At 37.6% G+C, this 18,660-nt stretch overlaps 2 protein-coding genes across 2 annotated transcripts; one reads left to right on the top strand and one right to left on the bottom strand.

Moving 5' to 3' along the window:
• The first annotated feature begins 1,196 nt into the window (after positions 1 to 1,196).
• LOC106653626 (glucose dehydrogenase [FAD, quinone]-like) lies at positions 1,197 to 6,247 on the top strand. Its single transcript, XM_014373138.1, has 4 exons — positions 1,197 to 1,445; positions 2,358 to 2,820; positions 3,961 to 5,149; positions 5,740 to 6,247. Exons 1-4 carry the CDS (start codon positions 1,365 to 1,367, stop codon positions 6,110 to 6,112), a joined length of 2,106 nt encoding a protein of 701 aa, XP_014228624.1. The 5' UTR covers positions 1,197 to 1,364; the 3' UTR covers positions 6,113 to 6,247.
• Positions 6,248 to 6,447: 200 nt separating this feature from the next.
• On the bottom strand, positions 6,448 to 9,161 carry LOC111693608 (gastrula zinc finger protein xFG20-1-like). The gene is made up of 5 exons (XM_023458708.1): positions 9,035 to 9,161; positions 8,847 to 8,961; positions 8,222 to 8,779; positions 7,499 to 7,647; positions 6,448 to 6,622 (listed from the first exon to the last, which is right to left on the bottom strand). Exons 1-5 carry the CDS (start codon positions 9,067 to 9,069, stop codon positions 6,448 to 6,450), a joined length of 1,032 nt encoding a protein of 343 aa, XP_023314476.1. The 5' UTR covers positions 9,070 to 9,161.
• Between the last annotated feature and the right edge of the window lie 9,499 nt (positions 9,162 to 18,660).

Here is an 18,660-nt window from a genome sequence, read left to right as displayed (position 1 = left end):
TTGTGCGGTTGAATGCCAAAATTCCCCCTATTGAGAGATATCGACGCATTCCTTCTTTTTGTATACGGAAAATTTTTGTAAAAATTTACGGAAAATATATATTGTGAATAAAAAAAATTAAATAATAATAATTGTGTTCACGTATTGTTTTTCCACGTACATTTCTGAGACCACTCGTACATACAATGCGCTAATTAACCCTATTCTATAAAAGTTGCACGATGTGTTACAAGTCACGCGAGATATCGAATCGTCACGTATAGATCCTTATCTGCTACGACGACGTTTAATCGTAGAGAGCCCATGGACATTTAATTCAATGAAACGAGACGCCGATGTGTCATTGTCGCGCGTCTGACGTAATGCCATTTTCGGTCTTACGCCGCGGGTTACATTTACGATACGCGTAATCAAAACACAGACGTTAATTGACTCGACTGCACCATCTTTTCTTTCTTTCTTTTTCTGCCGTACGTCGCACGTGCGAGAATCGATAATAAATATAATTTTAATGTCGCGAATTGTTTCGCGATGCGCGCGTCAGCCAAGGCATGACCGAGCACAATCGAGAACGTTTGTAATTTTATCCGGTCACGGAGTATCTAATCTCTGCGTTCGTGCGAGCGTAAGCGCGTGAAATTTAAGTGCCCCATTGTGCAATTGTGTTTTTTATTATATCGAGTATTAGTAATTCGCCGGAATGATGTTTAAATGAAAAAAAAAATGTTTTAATTGAAGCGCAGATGTATATTATAGATAAACACACGCGCGACACGAGCTGGTTTAGAAATTATACATTTTCCACTTGCGCAGGTGGGGTATACGAAAATTAATGTAGCATAATTGTGATTAATCAAAGATGCAATTAATGCAACATAAAGAAAAGAAACAGATGTGTGCGGGCCTCGATGTTTGTTTTCGATAATACACACATTATTGGCTACGAATTTATAAGTTTCCTGTTGCAAAATTTATCATTTCTTTTCGAAGCCTCGCTCGGCTCGACATTACAATGTAATAATATACTAATTAATTCCTCGAAAAAGAGGAAACGCGCCGATCGCGTGGGTGACGTTATTCGCGGCAACTGCCGTGTAGAGGAGAGGGAGGGCACAAGAGTACTCTTTTTCGTTATCGAAGATATAATGTACATTAGGAGCGTCGCGGCTCGCGTCTAATTTTTTTTTATCGATATGTAATCGGATATATAAACGACGATTCCGCTTTCGCGAGCTTTCAGTTGATTATCTGTGCGCGGATTGTTTGAGGCGCGACGAGAGGAGCGTCTTCGGAGAGAGAAAGATTCGTTCGCGGGCGAACTAAATCGAGTCGTGTGTGAAATTTTGGTTGTTATCTTCGAAACGATGTCGCCGTTACGGCCGAAGGTCGTGATTTTCTTATTGATCGGCTGTTACGCCGCGTCGAACGACGCCTGGTATCACGGGGTAAGTCGGAAAGATATAATAATTCGTAATTCTCTTTGACTTTAAATATATGTAAAGTATTAGTCGCTTGCAGATTTTTTCATATGTAAGGTACTCGCCATCTAGCGGTAGAGGCTGACTTTAACGTAGATTGAGTTTTCATAAATTTTTTGTGCGACTGGGGCAATCATAACGCTTTAAAACATTAATTTTCAATCAAAAATTCTTAATCGGTACATTTAAATGATTTAAAAAAAAAAAAACAGAATCGACTATTTTAATGATTATGTCTGATTCTACATTAAATATGTATTAAATTTAAAGTTCTTAACACAGTGTTAACATTCCTCAACAAAGTATCGAGAAATTCTAGTAGTCACTGTAATGGCAACATAACAATTTTTAATAAACAAATTGTTTTAATGATTTTCCAATCACTTTTGAATATCCGGTAATCTTGGTAAAGATGCTCAACGTTTTTAAGCTAATTTTTAGAGAATGGAAAAGTTTATTGTACATTAGAGCTTAGCATAAAACCAAAAATTTGTACTTTTTTTCAATACTGTATAGTCATATTAAGCTCGATCATTTTTTGACTTTGAAAATTCGTAGTAATTACCATTGTAAATATTTATTATTTGAATTCACATTCAAGACGATTAGGAAATATACTACAGAATTTTATGAAAACCTTCGACTTATACAATTATTTTTACTTTGCCACTTGCAGATTTAGAGATTAAGGTACTTGCCATCTATCGGCAAAGCCCCTAAAAACTTAAAAACTTGTTATAATTTTTCGAAACAATGAAAGTGTCATGTTCAGCTCATTTAGAATGTTTTTGAATTTTACATGGGAACACCTTGAAAAATGTCTTGTTTTCCATTCGAAATAAAATTTCAATTCTCACCCTCGCGCAATTACCTTCGCAGCCCGGCAACTACAATGGCGCCGGATTCAGGCACGAACCACCACCACCACCACCACCACCACCATCGTCGGCCACTCACCACTACCTGCGCAGTCCTCGTACCTGCCAGTGCGGCTTCAACGACACGGCCTACCTGCAGAACAGCTGCGGCCCGGCGATGCCCTTCATGACGATGATCGAGCAGGTGCTGATGTCGCGGCTCGACATCACGGACGGCTGCAGGCGCGCCGGCTCGGATCGGCCGCCGCGTCGCCGAAGCTTCGACTACATCGTCGTGGGCGCGGGCGTGGCCGGGCCCATCCTGGCCAGGAGGCTCAGCGACGACCCGAGCAAGTCCGTGCTGCTGATCGAGGCCGGCCCCGAGGAGCCGACTCTGTCCTCGGTGCCGGCGATCGCCTTCAACGTGCTGGCCTCCGATCTCAACTGGAAGTACACGACCGAGCCACAGGCCTCGGCTTGTCTGAGTGAGTAGAATAAACAATTATATCATACGTTGAGCAGGGATGTGTAAATTTATATTTAATAGTTTGATGAGTAAATAATTGAAAACCTTTCAGCGACTGAAATCGATTTAAAATAATAATTTATAAATAATAATTAAATGTATTTTAATTGATAAATAATTTTGATTGATCTTTAAAACAAGGTGATACAAAATTTAACTATACAAATATTTGTATAGTTATATTTTTTACAAACCTCTTATAATATTTGATTTGATCATTGATGATATGAAATCTCAATTGATTTCCAATAGAAATTAAAAGTATTTATCAATTAAAATCTAATCAATTGATTTTCAACTTCAAACTAAATTAATTTTGGATGATAAATTATTTTAGTTTTTACTTTAAGATGAGTAGAGAGAGATAAGAATTATGAGTAAAGAGAGATGAGTAGAGTAAGATAAGAATTTAAAATTATTTATCAATTGAAATCAATACAATTGATGATTAATTTTCTTTCATCAATCGAAATCAATTTCAGTTGATGAATGATATTCAATTATTATTTGAAAATCAATTATGAATTACTAGAGCCCGGATCATATACAAATGCATATTTTCTTATAAACTTGGATATATTCATTTATTTTTCAGTTTTGCATATTTTGCATAATTTCACATAATTTCGCATGTTTTTACGAATTTTAATAAAATTTTTACAAACAGCGGCAGTTACAACACTCAATTTTCAATATTCAGATGTTTGAACTAATGTAAATAAAAGAATAACTTGAATCATAAGAATTATTGCTTCTAATTTCTAGTTGATCAAGTAAGCTTTTATTTACAAATTATTAAATTTGGTTTTCGAAAAAAATTACATCAACTATACAATTTCAATATATATTTGAATTATTTTTGCATATTTCAAACATTTTTAACTCATTTTACATATTTTCTACAAATTTTTATACATACTTACGTGCATATTTTAAAGTTTTTGGTGCATATTCCGGCTTTTTTTTGCATATAATCTGGGCTCTATTAATTATTCGTGTATAATTGAATAATTTTTTCCATCAAACATTCGCAACCCCGCGCACAAAGTCACAAAGCACGATCGATTCTAAACCCTCTTTCTCTCCTCTCGAATCGCAGAGAAAGGCGGACGCTGCAGCTGGGCGCGCGGCAAGATGGTCTCGGGCTCGGGCGGCGCCAACGGCATGATGTACTGGCGCGGCCATCCCGAGCCCTACGACCAGTGGGCCGAGCTCGGCAATAAGGGCTGGTCCTACGAGGAGCTCGTGCCCTACTGGGAGCGCGCCGAGAACCCGGTGAATCGCAATCTCACCACCTTCCGGCGCTTCGACACCGGCAATCCCCTGGTGATCGATCACTTTCCGCACAAGCCCGCCTTCGCCGACGAGATACTGCGCGCCGCCTCGGAGCTCGGCTACAGGACCTCCGGCCTGAGGGAGCGCGAGCACACGGGCTTCGCCGTGGCGCCGGTCCTCGTCAAGGACGGCCAGCGCGGCACCACCTCGAGATACTACCTGCGGCCGGCGGCAGATCGACAGAATCTTCATGTCTTGACGAACGCCGTCGTCACCAAGGTGCTGACCAGGAAGCATCCGCATAAGCAAGCCTACGGCGTGAAAGCCGTGCTCAAGGACGGCCAGGAGGTGGAGCTGCTGGCCGATCTCGAAGTCATCCTGTCGGCCGGTACCCTGGGCTCGCCGCAGATCCTGCTGAACTCGGGCATCGGGCCCAAGGAGGACCTGGCCAAGGTCGGCGTGCTCCTCTTCCACGATCTGCCCCAGGTCGGTCGCAATCTTCAGAATCACGTGTCGATCGGGCTGTCGGTGACGATCCGCGACAACTTCACCGAGGCGCTGACCCTCGAGGCGCTCAATCAGTACCTGCAGCAGCGCAGCGGGCCGTTCGCCAGCACGGGCCTGACCCAGGTGACGGCCTTCCTCGAGACCAAGTACGGCAAGCCGGGCGTGCCCGACATACAGGCCTTCATCGACGGCTACAGCTCGTACTGCGTGAAGCACGGCCTGGCCGAGGAGTGCTCGGGCAGCCACGCGATCGGCAACTGCTCGCAGCGCAGGCGGCTGAATCTGAGGCCGACCGTCGTGACGACGAGATCGCGCGGCTACATGACCCTGAAGTCGAACAATCCGCTGGACTATCCGCTGTTCTATCCGAATTACTTCAGCGACGAGCGAGACATGAAGGTGCTGATCGAGGGTATCAGGAAGTTGCTGGAACTCATGGACACGCCGACGATGAAGAAGTACGACATGAGGTTGGAGGACGAGACGCCGATCAAGGAGTGCGCCAAGTGAGCATTACTTTTTTTTCGCATTCGATTAATACTGATAGAATTACTGAAATAAATAGATATTTAACTTGCGTTAAGTAGCGTTTAAATTATTCTTATATAAACGAAAAATTTTGAGCATTGCTTGGTTGAGAACCACCTTTAATTTAATTCATATAATTAGAATGTGATGTGGTAGGTGATGTTTAATTTTGAAAGGTGCATTGGTTTGGATCATGTTATATTGAACTACACGAATCGCTAACCACTAATTACAAAATTCTTATTAAGCGTTCTTTGACTTATACAATTATTGTTACTCGGCCACTTGCAGATTGGCAGATATAAAGGTACTCGCCATCTAGTGGTAGAGTTTTAAAGTAGCATTATTGTAATTGAAATGGTCGAATTGGTTTGATTTTTTTTGGTAGAACGATGTAATTTTCAGGTTATTTAAAATGATCCAATTAAAAATAATCGTTAAAAACAAGCCAATCAATGGTATCATATATTTTAAAACATTTGAAATGCGGTCATTGGACCCCTATCATTGTCAAACATTTCTATCCAGGATAAAATAATAATTATTTTTTTCCGTCTGTCTCACACAGCCACACCTTCGGCAGCGACGCCTACTGGGAGTGCTACATCCGCCAGGAGACCGGCCCCGAGAATCACCAGGCGGGCACCTGTCGCATGGCGCCCGACGGCGTCGTGGACGAGCGTCTGCGCGTGCGCGGCGTGAAAAATTTGCGAGTGGCCGACGCCTCGATCTTCCCCGTGCTCACGCACGCCAACACGATGGCGCCGGTGATCGTCGTCGCCGAGAAAGCCGCCGACATGATCGCCGAGGACGCCAAGAACGGCGGCAGCGGCGAGGCTTATCCCGGAAGATGGAGGCCGTCCGGAGGACCGTTCGGACCTCATTATTACGGACACGCGGCGCCGTCGCATGGTTCCTGGCATGGACCTCCTCGTTACTGATACAGCAACTTCGTTGATATAGTTTCGTCGAATTTCGTATAGTAATTTTATAGTTATAGAATCCCACCGCAGCAAGCAACCGCGTTGTACGTCTGTAGAATAGAAAGTTGAAAATAAATCTTTTAGAAAATATGATTCAATTATTTTTAATAACAAAATGAGGTTGACAATTGTCAAATTTTCTTGTCATACCCTCCAAAAAAAAATGTTTGAAAGTTGAAACTTTGAAATGAACTGAATCTATGCGCTTACAAAATTTTTGTCCAAAAGACTTGTCGCTCATAATTCACAAATGTGCTTCTTAAATTTTAAATGAACTCCATTTAGGTGCCTCATCAGATTACTCTTATCTTCAAAGGCTTGCCGCACTCTTCACATTTGTAATCTTTGATTTTTTGATGGACTGCGGTAACGTGCCTATCCAAGTCTCTTTTGGAACCGAAGCCTTTCCATACTTGTAGCACGTGTAATTTTTGATTTTTCGATGGACATTTATAATATCTTTCGAAGCTGAAATTGTGAAATTTTCTCGACTCCTCAATTTGAAATTATATCACTGGTTCAAGTGGTCCCCACTAGGTGGTGACGACTCAGATCGTCGTTCAGGTAGTTGATGCTGAGCGCAGCAAAGTCGTACACATTCGATATTGCTAATTTTCGATGTTTTACTCTAACTGCGATAACTCATGCAGGGATAAACCAATCGATCTGAAAATTTTACATAGCATTCTTAAGGTGTTGACGGAGTGCTGTATACTTTTTTAGCAACATCAGTTATCCTAATATGCAAAAAATGCATTTTTATGCAATTTTGAGTTTTGCATCAATATTCGTGTGTAAATTTTATAATATATATTTTGTGGGTTATTTATGGATATTTTTTTTTTTTTGTGTACATTCGATATTGCTTATTTTTTATGTTTTATTCTAATTGCGATGACTCATGCAGGGATAAACCAATCGATCTGAACATTTTACTTAGCATTGTTTCGGTGCTGATGGAGTGCTGTATACTTTTTTAGCGACATCCGTATATCCTAATATATAAAAAATGCCTTTTTATGCAATTTTGAGTTTTGCACCTCGCGACATCTCCACTTCGAAAAAACGTAATTTTTGTTTGCGATCGGTTTTACTTGTGTATCGGTATTTAACATTGTACTTAAGACAAGTATATCTTATGTGGTGTTTTGAGTACCACTATACTGAGCGTAACATGATTGTGATATAGTATAATTATGTCGTGTTTTGAGTATCACTACTGAGCAAAAATTTATGATATGTTTATTTATTATATGCTAATAAATAAATATATGTTAATTTATGATTTGTTAATTTATTTATTTGTCTCAATGTTTTATCATTTTGCGCGGTATTGATAGGTACGTTTTAAGATCATTTGTATTGATTTCGTGCTTGGGTATTGCCTTCATGCACACTTTGGACGTGTCTGCATAAATATTTTCTATGTTTAAATTTTTTTCCGCATAAAACACAAGCGTGATCAATGTCTTCGTGCTGCGTTTTAATGTGAGCTATAAGACGATCCGTTTGAGAAAATGTCTTGCCGCACTTATTACAATATCTTATTGTGTCTTATTATGCATCAAATTCATGTGTTTTTTAAGATTACCCTTTATTGTGAATGTCTTTCCTCATATTTCGCAAGTAGGGGCCATACCATTATGCATCGCATCGATGTGAATCTTGAGATAAACGTTTTTGTGTGAAAGTCTTTGCACATAGACCACAAGCATGCTTAACACCATTATGAACTCCATCGATGTGGACCTTGAGATTACTTTTTCGTGAAAATTTTTCACCGCATATATTACATGGATGTTTAACACCATTGTGTGCATCGATGTGAATCTTGAGTGCAGCTTCAGTTAAGAATTTCTTCCCGCATACTTCGCAATTAGGTGCCATACCATTATGCATCGCATTGATGTGAACTTTAAGATTACTCTTTAGTGTGAATGTCTTTCCGCACACTTCGCAAGTATGTGCCCCGCCTTTATGCATCGCATCGATGTGAATCTTGAGATAACATTTTTGTGTGAATGTCTTTTCACATATACCACACGCATGTCTAACACCATTATGTACTCCATCGATGTGAATCTTGAGTTTAGTCTTGGTTAAGAATTTCTTTCCGCACACTTCGCAAGTATGTGCCATACCATTATGCATCGCATCGATGTGAATTTTGAGAGTACCTTTGTGTTTAAATGTCTTTGCACATAGACCACAAGCATGCTTAACACCATTATGAACTCCATCGATGTGGACCTTGAGATTACCTTTTCGTGCAAATTTTTTACTGCATATATTACATGGATATTTGGTACGATTGCGTGCCTTATCAGTTTGGGTTTTGCGTTGACTATTTTGAGCAAATGTTTTTTCATTTGCATCAAATGCATCACTGAGTTCACCATCCAAATTCAATTCCTCTTTTACTTCGTCGACAATTTCTTCTTTAATTTTCTTTTGAGTCTGATAATCGCAACTATTTTTCATATGCTGCCATTGATCTGGATAATCGTCCTCCATTTTCTTGACTACTAATAAGTTAATGCCGAGCTTCTCGTCCTTACATTCGAATTCTATTTCCAAATCGTTATTAGGTCCAGAATTTTCATCATTTTCACGAAGCCCATAAATCTAGAAATGAGATTAGTAAAAATATTTGATCAAAGTATTGACTAAACAGTCCCACATCAATACTTACTAAATTTTCTCGACAAAAACTCGAGAATTCGTCATTTTTATCATCGCATGCATTGTCAATTATCTTATAATCTTCATTTTTAATTGGAGAAACATCATCTGGTTCCTTCTTCACTCTGCAATATTCCCATCAATATAAAGTATTATGCCATTTTTTTTTTAATTTTATTCTCACGAAACAAAAATTACCTGACATCAAAGTTATATACATCACTGAAGTCCATGTTTATCACTCGGAACTTGATCAACGACTAATTGTTTTGTAATGATGTTACACATCGAGCTAGGTAACATAAGTGTAATAATATTTACAAATCGTGAAATGAAAGTTTGAGAAAATTTATGTCAACAGAGACACTCTAAACTTATCATTTATTATTGGAGAAATTATACTATTGATCTCGTAATAAACAATTAGCCATTTTCTTTGAATTGTATCTTATTACAAAGAAATTATAAATTATTGAACACTTCATGAATCGAGCTTATGATGTGTCCTATGCTCCTTTTCGCATAATTTTTGTCGACGCGCAAAATATGAAACAAAGTTAACGTGAGCGAATGAAGGGTTTATATACATTTTTATATTACACTAACGCCAAATACGCGACTACAGTCGCATCTATATCATTTACCATTTTTACACAACGAGCGAATATCGTACATCTATGTAATCTATGTGTGATAAATATGCATGGTTAGTCATGTAGTCAAATATATATCTATGTACATTGTCACGTGGGCACACCGGTCCAGCTTAACGCGTACATACAGTTCTATATGTGTTGGCATGCCATGTGCCAATTCCTTTGGTCGCAACGTTGTCCATACACGCTGAGCACAAAACATCAATAAGTGAAATCTATTTACGTACGTGCGAATTACGAAAACCTGTATTCATATATACCTATACTAATGTACATGTAGGGAACATCAAACTAAAAAATACGCCCGATTTTTGTGTTCTACTTCCAATTATACCAATAATAATTTTAACGGCTTTACCAAATTAGCTGACACAAAAAACTCATTGTAACATTGATTTATTATGATACTCATTGAAGCTACTATTATTAATTTCATACGGTTGAAACAACTATTATCATGATGTCGTATGCTATTTCGTTATTTACCATTCAGTCGCTCAGCATTTTGCAACTGCGGTTGCTACTAGTAAAATAATACTAGTTCAAGGCATATAACTTATATGATATAAGAGAGTCGATCACCTTATCGTGCACATTGCTTTAGACTACTCGTCGACACAATTACGTTTTTTTCTTTCACACTGTATAAAATAGATAAAAATTAATTTGTAAAAATAATGTTTATAAATTTATAATTGCTAAGGTTCCCAGGGCCGAAGTTTGCTCCATAGTGCCTTGGGGTTTCTTCATTAAGCTGAGCGCAGCGAAGTCGTATCATGGCCAGTTCGCCTAATTTTCGTGTGTTAGCGGTCATACGATAACTTGAAATCTTTTTATGCAATCGCTTTGAAATTTTCTTGATCAATTTTTCTTGAATATTTTTTAAAGTTCAAAAAAAATTTGAAAAAGTAAATCTAAAATATTGAGTTAGCTGTATTTAGACAGCCATTAGTACTAAAACATCTTGCGATGCAATTAATTAAAAACGTGAAAATACGAAAGAAGAGAAGTTTTGTAAAGTATTGCATGTTCCGTTGGTTGAAAGAGGTTTACGAGAAACATATTTTTTTCCATTTTCCGATCCAAATAACTTTGGATAAAAAAAATCAATCATGTACGAATGTCAATGTAATCTCGGTGAAAATGCACTCTCTGATAAGTTGTAGATTTGATGGCGCAGAGAAGGTTAAAATGAAATAAAAGTCCAAGTCAATACATTCAATTTTTTTCAAATACATTTATTTCAATTACATGAAAAACTTAAAAAATGTATTGTCACCATTTCCTGATCTTTCACCTTTATCGGAAAGCCGCCACACAAATATGGTACAAATCTTCGTTTTCCAAGTTATCCATGATCATTTCACAAGGGAGATATGGCAGCCTGTAGTTGATAAGCTCCATAAAAGGATCCGTTGCCCAACGCCAGAAAAATCCTCTCAATATTTTCTCGCTTAGATGAGTTTGATAAGCCTTATAATTAACACTGGTATATATCCTCGGTTCAATGGCATAAGAGAAATTGCAATAGTCCTCGTATGTGAGTAATTTGGCCGCCTCCTCGGGTCGTAGTCGAATCAAGGCATAGAGCGACAGGCTCGAATTCACCATTGTTTCTTGGGCTTCCGTCGCGAACTCCTCGTCGTCGTACCAACATTTTGCGAGATTCACCGACTTCTCGAAAAATCCGTACTTGGAGAACAATTTCATGACGATCAGAGCCTCGCTTCGGTCCAGTTCGTATCCTCTTTTCTCGAGATTTTCGACGATGGACATCAGACAAGACGGTAGCCTACATTTATTTTCACGTCGTGCTTTTATAAATTTAAAGCCTCCGTCAAAGTTACTTTCAATTGGAAAAACGAAGCTGGACAGATCGGTTGAACTCGGTGCTGCGCGCTGCGCACTGCGCATTGCGTATAACACGACGCATGCAGCTACCTCCACACTCACTGTAGAAAAACTTGCCCTGCAAGAGCCTCCTTAATTATGTCTTAGATTCAAATTTAATGTAAAGCTTTTTCGATTAACGTTTTCACAATCAAAAACATTGATCCTAGGTTTTCTGTAAAAATCACTAAATGAAATGAAATGAAATTTCGTATAGCTATTCAAGTAGTGAAGTATAGGATTAATAATTCAATTAAAAACTTTGTTTGAACTGACGTTTCACATTGAAAACATAAAAAACTTAAAATAACTGAGTGAAAATGTATGCAAAGATGAAGGAATATTTTTCCTTTCATCAAGAAAGAATCAAATTTTTTTTGATAAATTTGAGAATTTGGTGGCCCTTTACACGTTTTCCCGACGGTTTATACTTTACTTTTCAAGAACTTTTCATATAAATCAATACTTCTAACTACTTATTTAACAATTATATAATATAAAAAAATTGGCACTTCGTATAAGTTATTTGGAGGTGCGTGCATTGAAGGCTGTCTATACACACTCGGTCGATAACAAATACGTAATGATTTTTACCCATTTTTTGTATTCACTAGCGAACCATTAAACTTGAAATTTCATTGGAGTGATTATGAAACTCATGACAAGTTAGTTTTCAATTAAACGACCGGTACTTTCAAGCAAACTTGATTTTCAATTATCCGCTTTTTATAACCTAAAAAGTAACGTGTCGTCAAACAATTAGTTAAAATGATTTCATTGAACACTTCATTAAAATCTAACGACATTGGCACATTTTTGTAAGTTTTAAATTTCAAGTTTAATGGTTGCCTAGAGAATAAAAAAAATTGGCACAAAATAATGCCGGTATGTCGGTATTTGTCGCTCTATACAGATGAGCCTTACAAAAAGTTTTGACATTGTGTCGAGCACGTGTTTTGATTCGTGTACGATCAATTGCTACGGTTTCGCCTGCTTCTTCTTTTTCTTCTTCTTCTTCTATTGTATTGATGCTCGATGACTCGTAAATAATTTCATTTACTAGATGAAATACCATGCGTTGCATTGAATATTTACCGGAAATTCTTCTCAATTCGCTTTTCCACATATAAACGTAACTAGGCTTATATTCGTGGAAACTATCGTTAAAACTCACGTCACATTCTATTCCCAGATTAGAAAGTAACTTATCCCACCGAGAGTCATGAAAGAAGATACATATTCAATATATACAATGGGCTTTGAAGGCGGGGCTATGATGTCACAGGCCAGACTTTGACATTATCGAGCAAGCTAAAACGGCATGGCCCCGCCTTCATTTCAGATACGATATGGCGAGTATGATTGAAACCGTGGAATTATGAACAGCCTTTGTTATGTTTTGTAAAAACTGGAGCAATTTCCTCGACATCTTCTCCTCTTCTATGATCTGACTATAAATATTTTCTTTTACAGTAGAAGACGAAGAAATTTCAACTAGTGTTACGTCAAGTTCGAATGAAGGAACTGTGTCAGGTTTGGATGAAGAAGCTGTGTTAAGTTCGGATAAAGAAGTCGTATCAAATTCGGATAAAATAATTGTGTCAAGTTTAGAAGAAGCTGTGTCAAGTTCGGATAAGGAAGTTGTATCAAGTTCGGATAAAAAAGTTGTGTCAGAAGAAGATATATCAAGTTCGAACGAAGAAGTTATGCCTCAGTCCAGTTATTTTTTCCGATTTCTAAGTTCAAGGACACCAGACATGAGGGTCAAAGTTGAAGATGCCCAATCGTATCTTGATGAAGTTAAATATCAATTACAGGATCAGCCACAGGTTTACAACGATTTCTTAAGAATTATGAAAGAGTTTAAGTCTGGAGACATGGATTTTCCAGATGTTATCACCATGATTTATTACTTATTTCAAGAACATCTGAAATTAATCAATGACTTGACCCACTTTTTACCACCGGGTGTCGGATTTGAAGTTCACAAAAATGATCAAGACTGCGATGTGAGAGTCTTTTATAGCATCCCAATAGACTAATGACTAAGTAGATAATTTATTTGTATCATGCAAACAATAGAGTTTATTTCCAATGTATATAGCTATTAAAAATTATAAAATTATATGTACTCGTATATATTTCTTTGCCAAATGTAAGACACATTAATAAATAAGTACAAGTAAAAAATCTGTTGAATTATTTTTCTTTATTGATCGCGTCGGATAGTAAGTATAACAGACTAGGTCATGATCTGTACTCGACGATGACTTTCTCCGGGAAGTCGTGGTGTATTCACACGAATATCGACCCGGGAGTCTCGCTCGATGCACTAGGTCGTGATCTGTACTCGACGATGACTTTGTCGGGAAGTCGCGGTGTTTTTGCACGAATATCGACCAGTGTGTCTTGCTCGACGCACTAGGTCTTGATCTGTACTCGACGATGAGTTTCTCCGGGAAGTCGTGGTGTATTCACACGAATATTGACCTGGGTGTCTCACTCGATGCACCAGGTCGTGATCTGTACTGGATGATGACTTTCTTCGGAATGTCACGGTGTTTTCGCACGAATTTCGTCCTGGGTGGCTCGCTCCACTGAACAAGTCGGATTACAGACTCGACGATGATTTTCACTGGGAAATCGCGATGTTATCGTACGGAAATCACCTATAATAGTCCGCTCGACGCACTTGTTTGGGATCCGGACTCGACGATGACCTTCTTCGAGAAATCGCGTTGTTTTCGCATGAATATCATTGTCAAGACGTATTTTTCTAATTTTCTACGTGGATCATAATCATACTTATATACATAATATAATTATCTGAAATCCCATGAACTTTTGTTTTTTAAAAGAACATTTATGATCAAGTTTGTCCATTTCATACTCATATTTTTATGCTACCTTATGTTTCTAAACTATTGAATTGGTAATCTCAACTCGTAAATGTCAATCAATTTTTTGGCTATGATATAATTGAAATCAAATAAATTCTGTCAAATATTGAACAAACTAACAATTTTTTGTTTTAAACTGTTATCATAGTGAAATGTTTACAATAAAATAATTAAAAACCGTTGTAATACTTGTTCAAAAGTTTAAATAGGGGCAAGTATGACAGTCTGATCCTTATAATTTTAATCTAACTTTAAAATTCTCTCTCTCACTTATAAAACTTTTAATTTCAAATTGTCAATGATCAACTACTTAGCTATGATGGTAATGAAATCCAATACATTCCGACAAGTATGTTAAAATAGTAGTTTAGTCAGTCGCCGAGAAGGGTAGAATGTAGGAATTTAAATAAATGATCTCTTGCGTCAATCGTACAGTTGAAAACAATGAACGTCTTTATTGGTAATTATAGTTAAAATTAAACGAATAAAAACAAAGACTACAATCCGACTCGCTCGTTACGCAGTACGAGGCTGTCGCTGTCGCGACCGATCGACGGACAATAACAATCGTGTCGCGCGCGAACTTATATATACGTAAATTTACGCGCGAAACTCTCGTTGACGGTTACAATTCTCAAACTAAACGTACAATTATGAAATATATCTAGCAAGTATTCAAGCAAACTAAAATTATTTTCTATCAAACTATAATCATAATACAAAGTTTGGGGTAAAATAATTCAATAACTAATTTTATGATTATTAACATTTATAGTATCTATAAGATTCAATAATCAATCTCGTAGCTATGATATTATTAAAATTAAATACATTCCGATAAATATTCAAGCAAACTAACATTTTTATTTCTCAAACGAAAACCACAATGCAAAGTATAGTTGTTGTTAGAATTTATAGTAATTATTATTCAATTATATACAGTGATAAGCAAAATGATATACTCTCATGCGATCATGCAAAGGTAACAGTGGTATGTAAAAAAACCTTACTTATGACTCTACTTGCCCGGCCGTCTCGATTGAATCCGATGCGAATAATACAATTTTACATACTGTCCACGTAGAAAATTTGGAAAATACGTCTTGACAATGATATTCATGCGAAAACAACGCGATTTCTCGAAGAAGGTCATCGTCGAGTCCGGATCCCAAACAAGTGCGTCGAGCGGACTATTATAGGTGATTTCCGTAAGATAACATCGCGATTTCCCAGTGAAAATCATCGTCAAGTCTGTAATCCGACTTGTTCAGTGGAGCGAGCCACCCAGGACGAAATTCGTGCGAAAACACCGAGACATTCCGAAGAAAGTCATCATCCAGTACAGATCACGACCTGGTGCATCGAGTGAGACACCCAGGTCAATATTCGTGTGAATACACCACGACTTCCCGGAGAAACTCATCGTCGAGTACAGATCACGACCTAGTGCGTCGAGCAAGACACACTGGTCGATATTCGTGCAAAAACACCGCGACTTCCCGGAGAAAGTCATCGTCGAGTACAGATCTCGACCTAGTGCGTCGAGCGAGTCGCCCGGGAAGATATTTAGGCGAAAACATCACGACTTTCCGGAGAAAGTCATCGTCGAGTACAGATCATGACCTAGTGCATAGAGTGAGACACCCGGATCGATATTCGTGCGAAAACACCTTGACTTCTCGGAGAATCTTCGATAGATGCGACATATACGCAACAGCGCGTACATACACAACACACACTTGCAATGCGTATATATATGAGGTGTGAACACTTTTTAGGTGTGAACATTTTGTAGGTGTGAACATTTTTCATGCTTCTCATTTTAATAATGTTATTTTTATCAAAAGTCGTGAACTTTTCGAAAATCCGAATACCTCATATCGATAGGATTTTTTCCAAGGAATCTAATGGGCTTATCAGATTTTTGATATCTGTTATCAAATTCAAATTAGAGCGAAAAGAAAGTTGGCGGAAAGTAATGGGCTGTATATGAGTAGCGGCGTGTCGTCACTTAGTTCCTGTCATACTTGCCAGGTGGAGCGCGACACGCGCTCCTCGATATTTTGCGTTTCTCGTGACTCTTCGTTTCTCAACAAAAATCCATTGGAGATGTGATAAATTAATAAGTGACACAATTATTTGAATTAATTGTTTCCAAAAAATGTGATATTAAATAGATTTATTCATTCACTCTTTCACATAAAATACGATTATGCGATAGCGAAAAATCTAAACTCATCGACTCTTTCGAATAATACGATACGTACCTGACTCATCTCGAAGATGTTGAAGCAAATGTTGATCGGATTGTTCATTTGTCTGAGCGTCTGGCAGAGACTGAGCGACAGAAACGAATCGTCGATTAAATACAAATAGTAAAAAAATTTTAAAAATTAAAAAAAATTAAAAAATTAAAAAAAATTAAAAAAAATTAAAATTCAACTTGAATTCGTTTTGAAACGGAAGTAATGTAAGTAGAAGCCACGCAAGCAGCCTCGGCACTCATTAAACGAAATCACAATTAATCGGAAAGTATTGACTACAGAATAAATCGAAAAATCAGTTTTATTAAAATCGATTAAAATTACATAGAAAACAAAATCAGCTGTATGAGAACCGCTGTTGGATGTGTAACGTTTTTAGGAACATTAAAAATAGAATTTAACATTAAACAATTCAAGTAATTCTATCTAAAGTTCGAGTAATTAAATCAAAATAAAATTCGAGTAATTCGATTTAAAAAATTCAAGTAAATCAATTTACAATAAAAAAAAACAAGCACTGCAAGATGTGTAACTTAAATCCCATTCAAAAGTAAAAAATCAAAATAATAAATAAATAAAATAAATCAAATAAAACGAAAAAGTATTTGACGTTGCACTTCTGGTGATTTTTGTATAATATGCTCAGATATGCGTGTCACAGCAGAAGCGAGCAAGCAGTCACTCGATACTGCCTAGCGTCGACCAATCACAGCGCGAGAAGCAAACAGACGCTACTGAGACTAAAAACCTACGATTATCGCGCTCGCTCGTTTTTCACAGATTCACTAGCCTACCCAACGAGCCATAAGACGACATCAATAATTGATACATGCTTTATTATACCATAAACTCTAAACCCAAAAGAGTCATTTTCGAATCTAAAAAGAGTAAACTGCGTCATTTACTTTTTTGGATTTAGAGTGTATATTTAATGCAATGTGTCGTTTAGAATAAGAGAAACATCATTTATGCATATTGAATGGTTTAAAAATGATTTTTGTTTTTCGACAAAAACTTCCGATGTTTGCGGTATCCAAGCCCAACTGTAACGTCCCGGAAAGGGACTTTGATTTTTGTGAACGAAATGTTCACGTAGCCTTGGATGTTTAGAGCTTTTCTCGAGCTCCGTTTATTGAGAGGACGAAGGTCGGGCGGTTGGCTGAGACCGGCGACTCACGAATCGTTAAGTTGTGTAAGAACAAGGGTCACGTTCGACCCGGCGAAACGATTGCTCGTTCATCGCCAGGGCGGCAGTGATGTCATTAGGAAAATGTATATCTATATTGCAAACATAATCAAGCAGTAGGTTTGAAGGAAAAGAAGATTAGTTTTATACTCGAAGAGGATCTTATTATTAACAAATCTGTTTACTTATAGTTGGCCATTTTAGGGTTTTTTTGAAATTCATGAAAAATCACAAATATTCAAATAATTCCTAGATCAGGGTAGAATGATTCAAAAGTAAAAGTGCCTAGCAACTTTTTTGTTGGAAATTGTCCAAATTTTCAGAATAGTGAGCATCGCGCCGACTATTTCCTGGAAAGTGAAACGTATCTTTCCGATTGTATGCTAGCGCTCTATGTTGGATGGTAGCATCTCTCGAAACCTCCGCGTGCTTTACTGCGTGACATTTTTTTCTCCAGCATCGTCATTTGTGATTGAAACACTCAATCGTGTACAACCCAAGTTGGCTTAGCCGCCCGTCGTTTCGGCTTCATAATCCTCGAAATTAAAATTTAAGCCTTCGGTGATCCGATCAACTTCAATTAGCCCTCACAAGAAGTAAGTATACATTTATAACAATTGTTATTACACAACACGACTAATAGATACCAGCATAAATTTTGACGTCTGTCTAATCGCGAATGTGTGTGTAGGTGTGGGTGCACGTGTCAGAGAGACAATTTAAAAATTACTCGTATTTGAAAAATTATCCACGGACAAAAACGAAAGTAAGTACACTAATTAGTGTTATAAATCAATACTTCTAACTACTTATTCAACAGTTATAATATGAAAAAATTAACACTCCAAAATCGTATCAGTTATTTTGATAGGTGCACGCATTTTTTGTATTCTCTAGTGAACCATTAAACTTGAAATTTCATGGGAGT

Source organism: Trichogramma pretiosum, unplaced genomic scaffold (assembly GCF_000599845.2).
Source record: "Trichogramma pretiosum strain Unisexual culture from Peru unplaced genomic scaffold, Tpre_2.0 scaffold75, whole genome shotgun sequence".
Taxonomy (NCBI): Eukaryota; Metazoa; Arthropoda; class Insecta; order Hymenoptera; family Trichogrammatidae; genus Trichogramma; species Trichogramma pretiosum.
This window is presented reverse-complemented; position numbering and strand designations above follow the sequence as displayed.

Bases quoted from the DNA above. Each gene is read 5' to 3' on its own strand.
- LOC106653626 (XM_014373138.1), top strand. From the start codon at position 1,365: ATGTCGCCGTTACGGCCGAAGGTCGTGATTTTCTTATTGATCGGCTGT. The intron at 1,446-2,357 runs GTAAGTCGGAAA...TTACCTTCGCAG, and splicing joins ACGACGCCTGGTATCACGGG to CCCGGCAACTACAATGGCGC. The intron at 2,821-3,960 runs GTGAGTAGAATA...CTCGAATCGCAG, and splicing joins ACAGGCCTCGGCTTGTCTGA to AGAAAGGCGGACGCTGCAGC.
- LOC111693608 (XM_023458708.1), bottom strand. From the start codon at position 9,069: ATGGACTTCAGTGATGTATATAACTTTGATGTCAG. The intron at 8,780-8,846 runs GTAAGTATTGAT...TCTCATTTCTAG, and splicing joins GTTTTTGTCGAGAAAATTTA to ATTTATGGGCTTCGTGAAAA. The intron at 6,623-7,498 runs GTACCTATCAAT...TCACAATTTCAG, and splicing joins AATACAAATGATCTTAAAAC to CTTCGAAAGATATTATAAAT.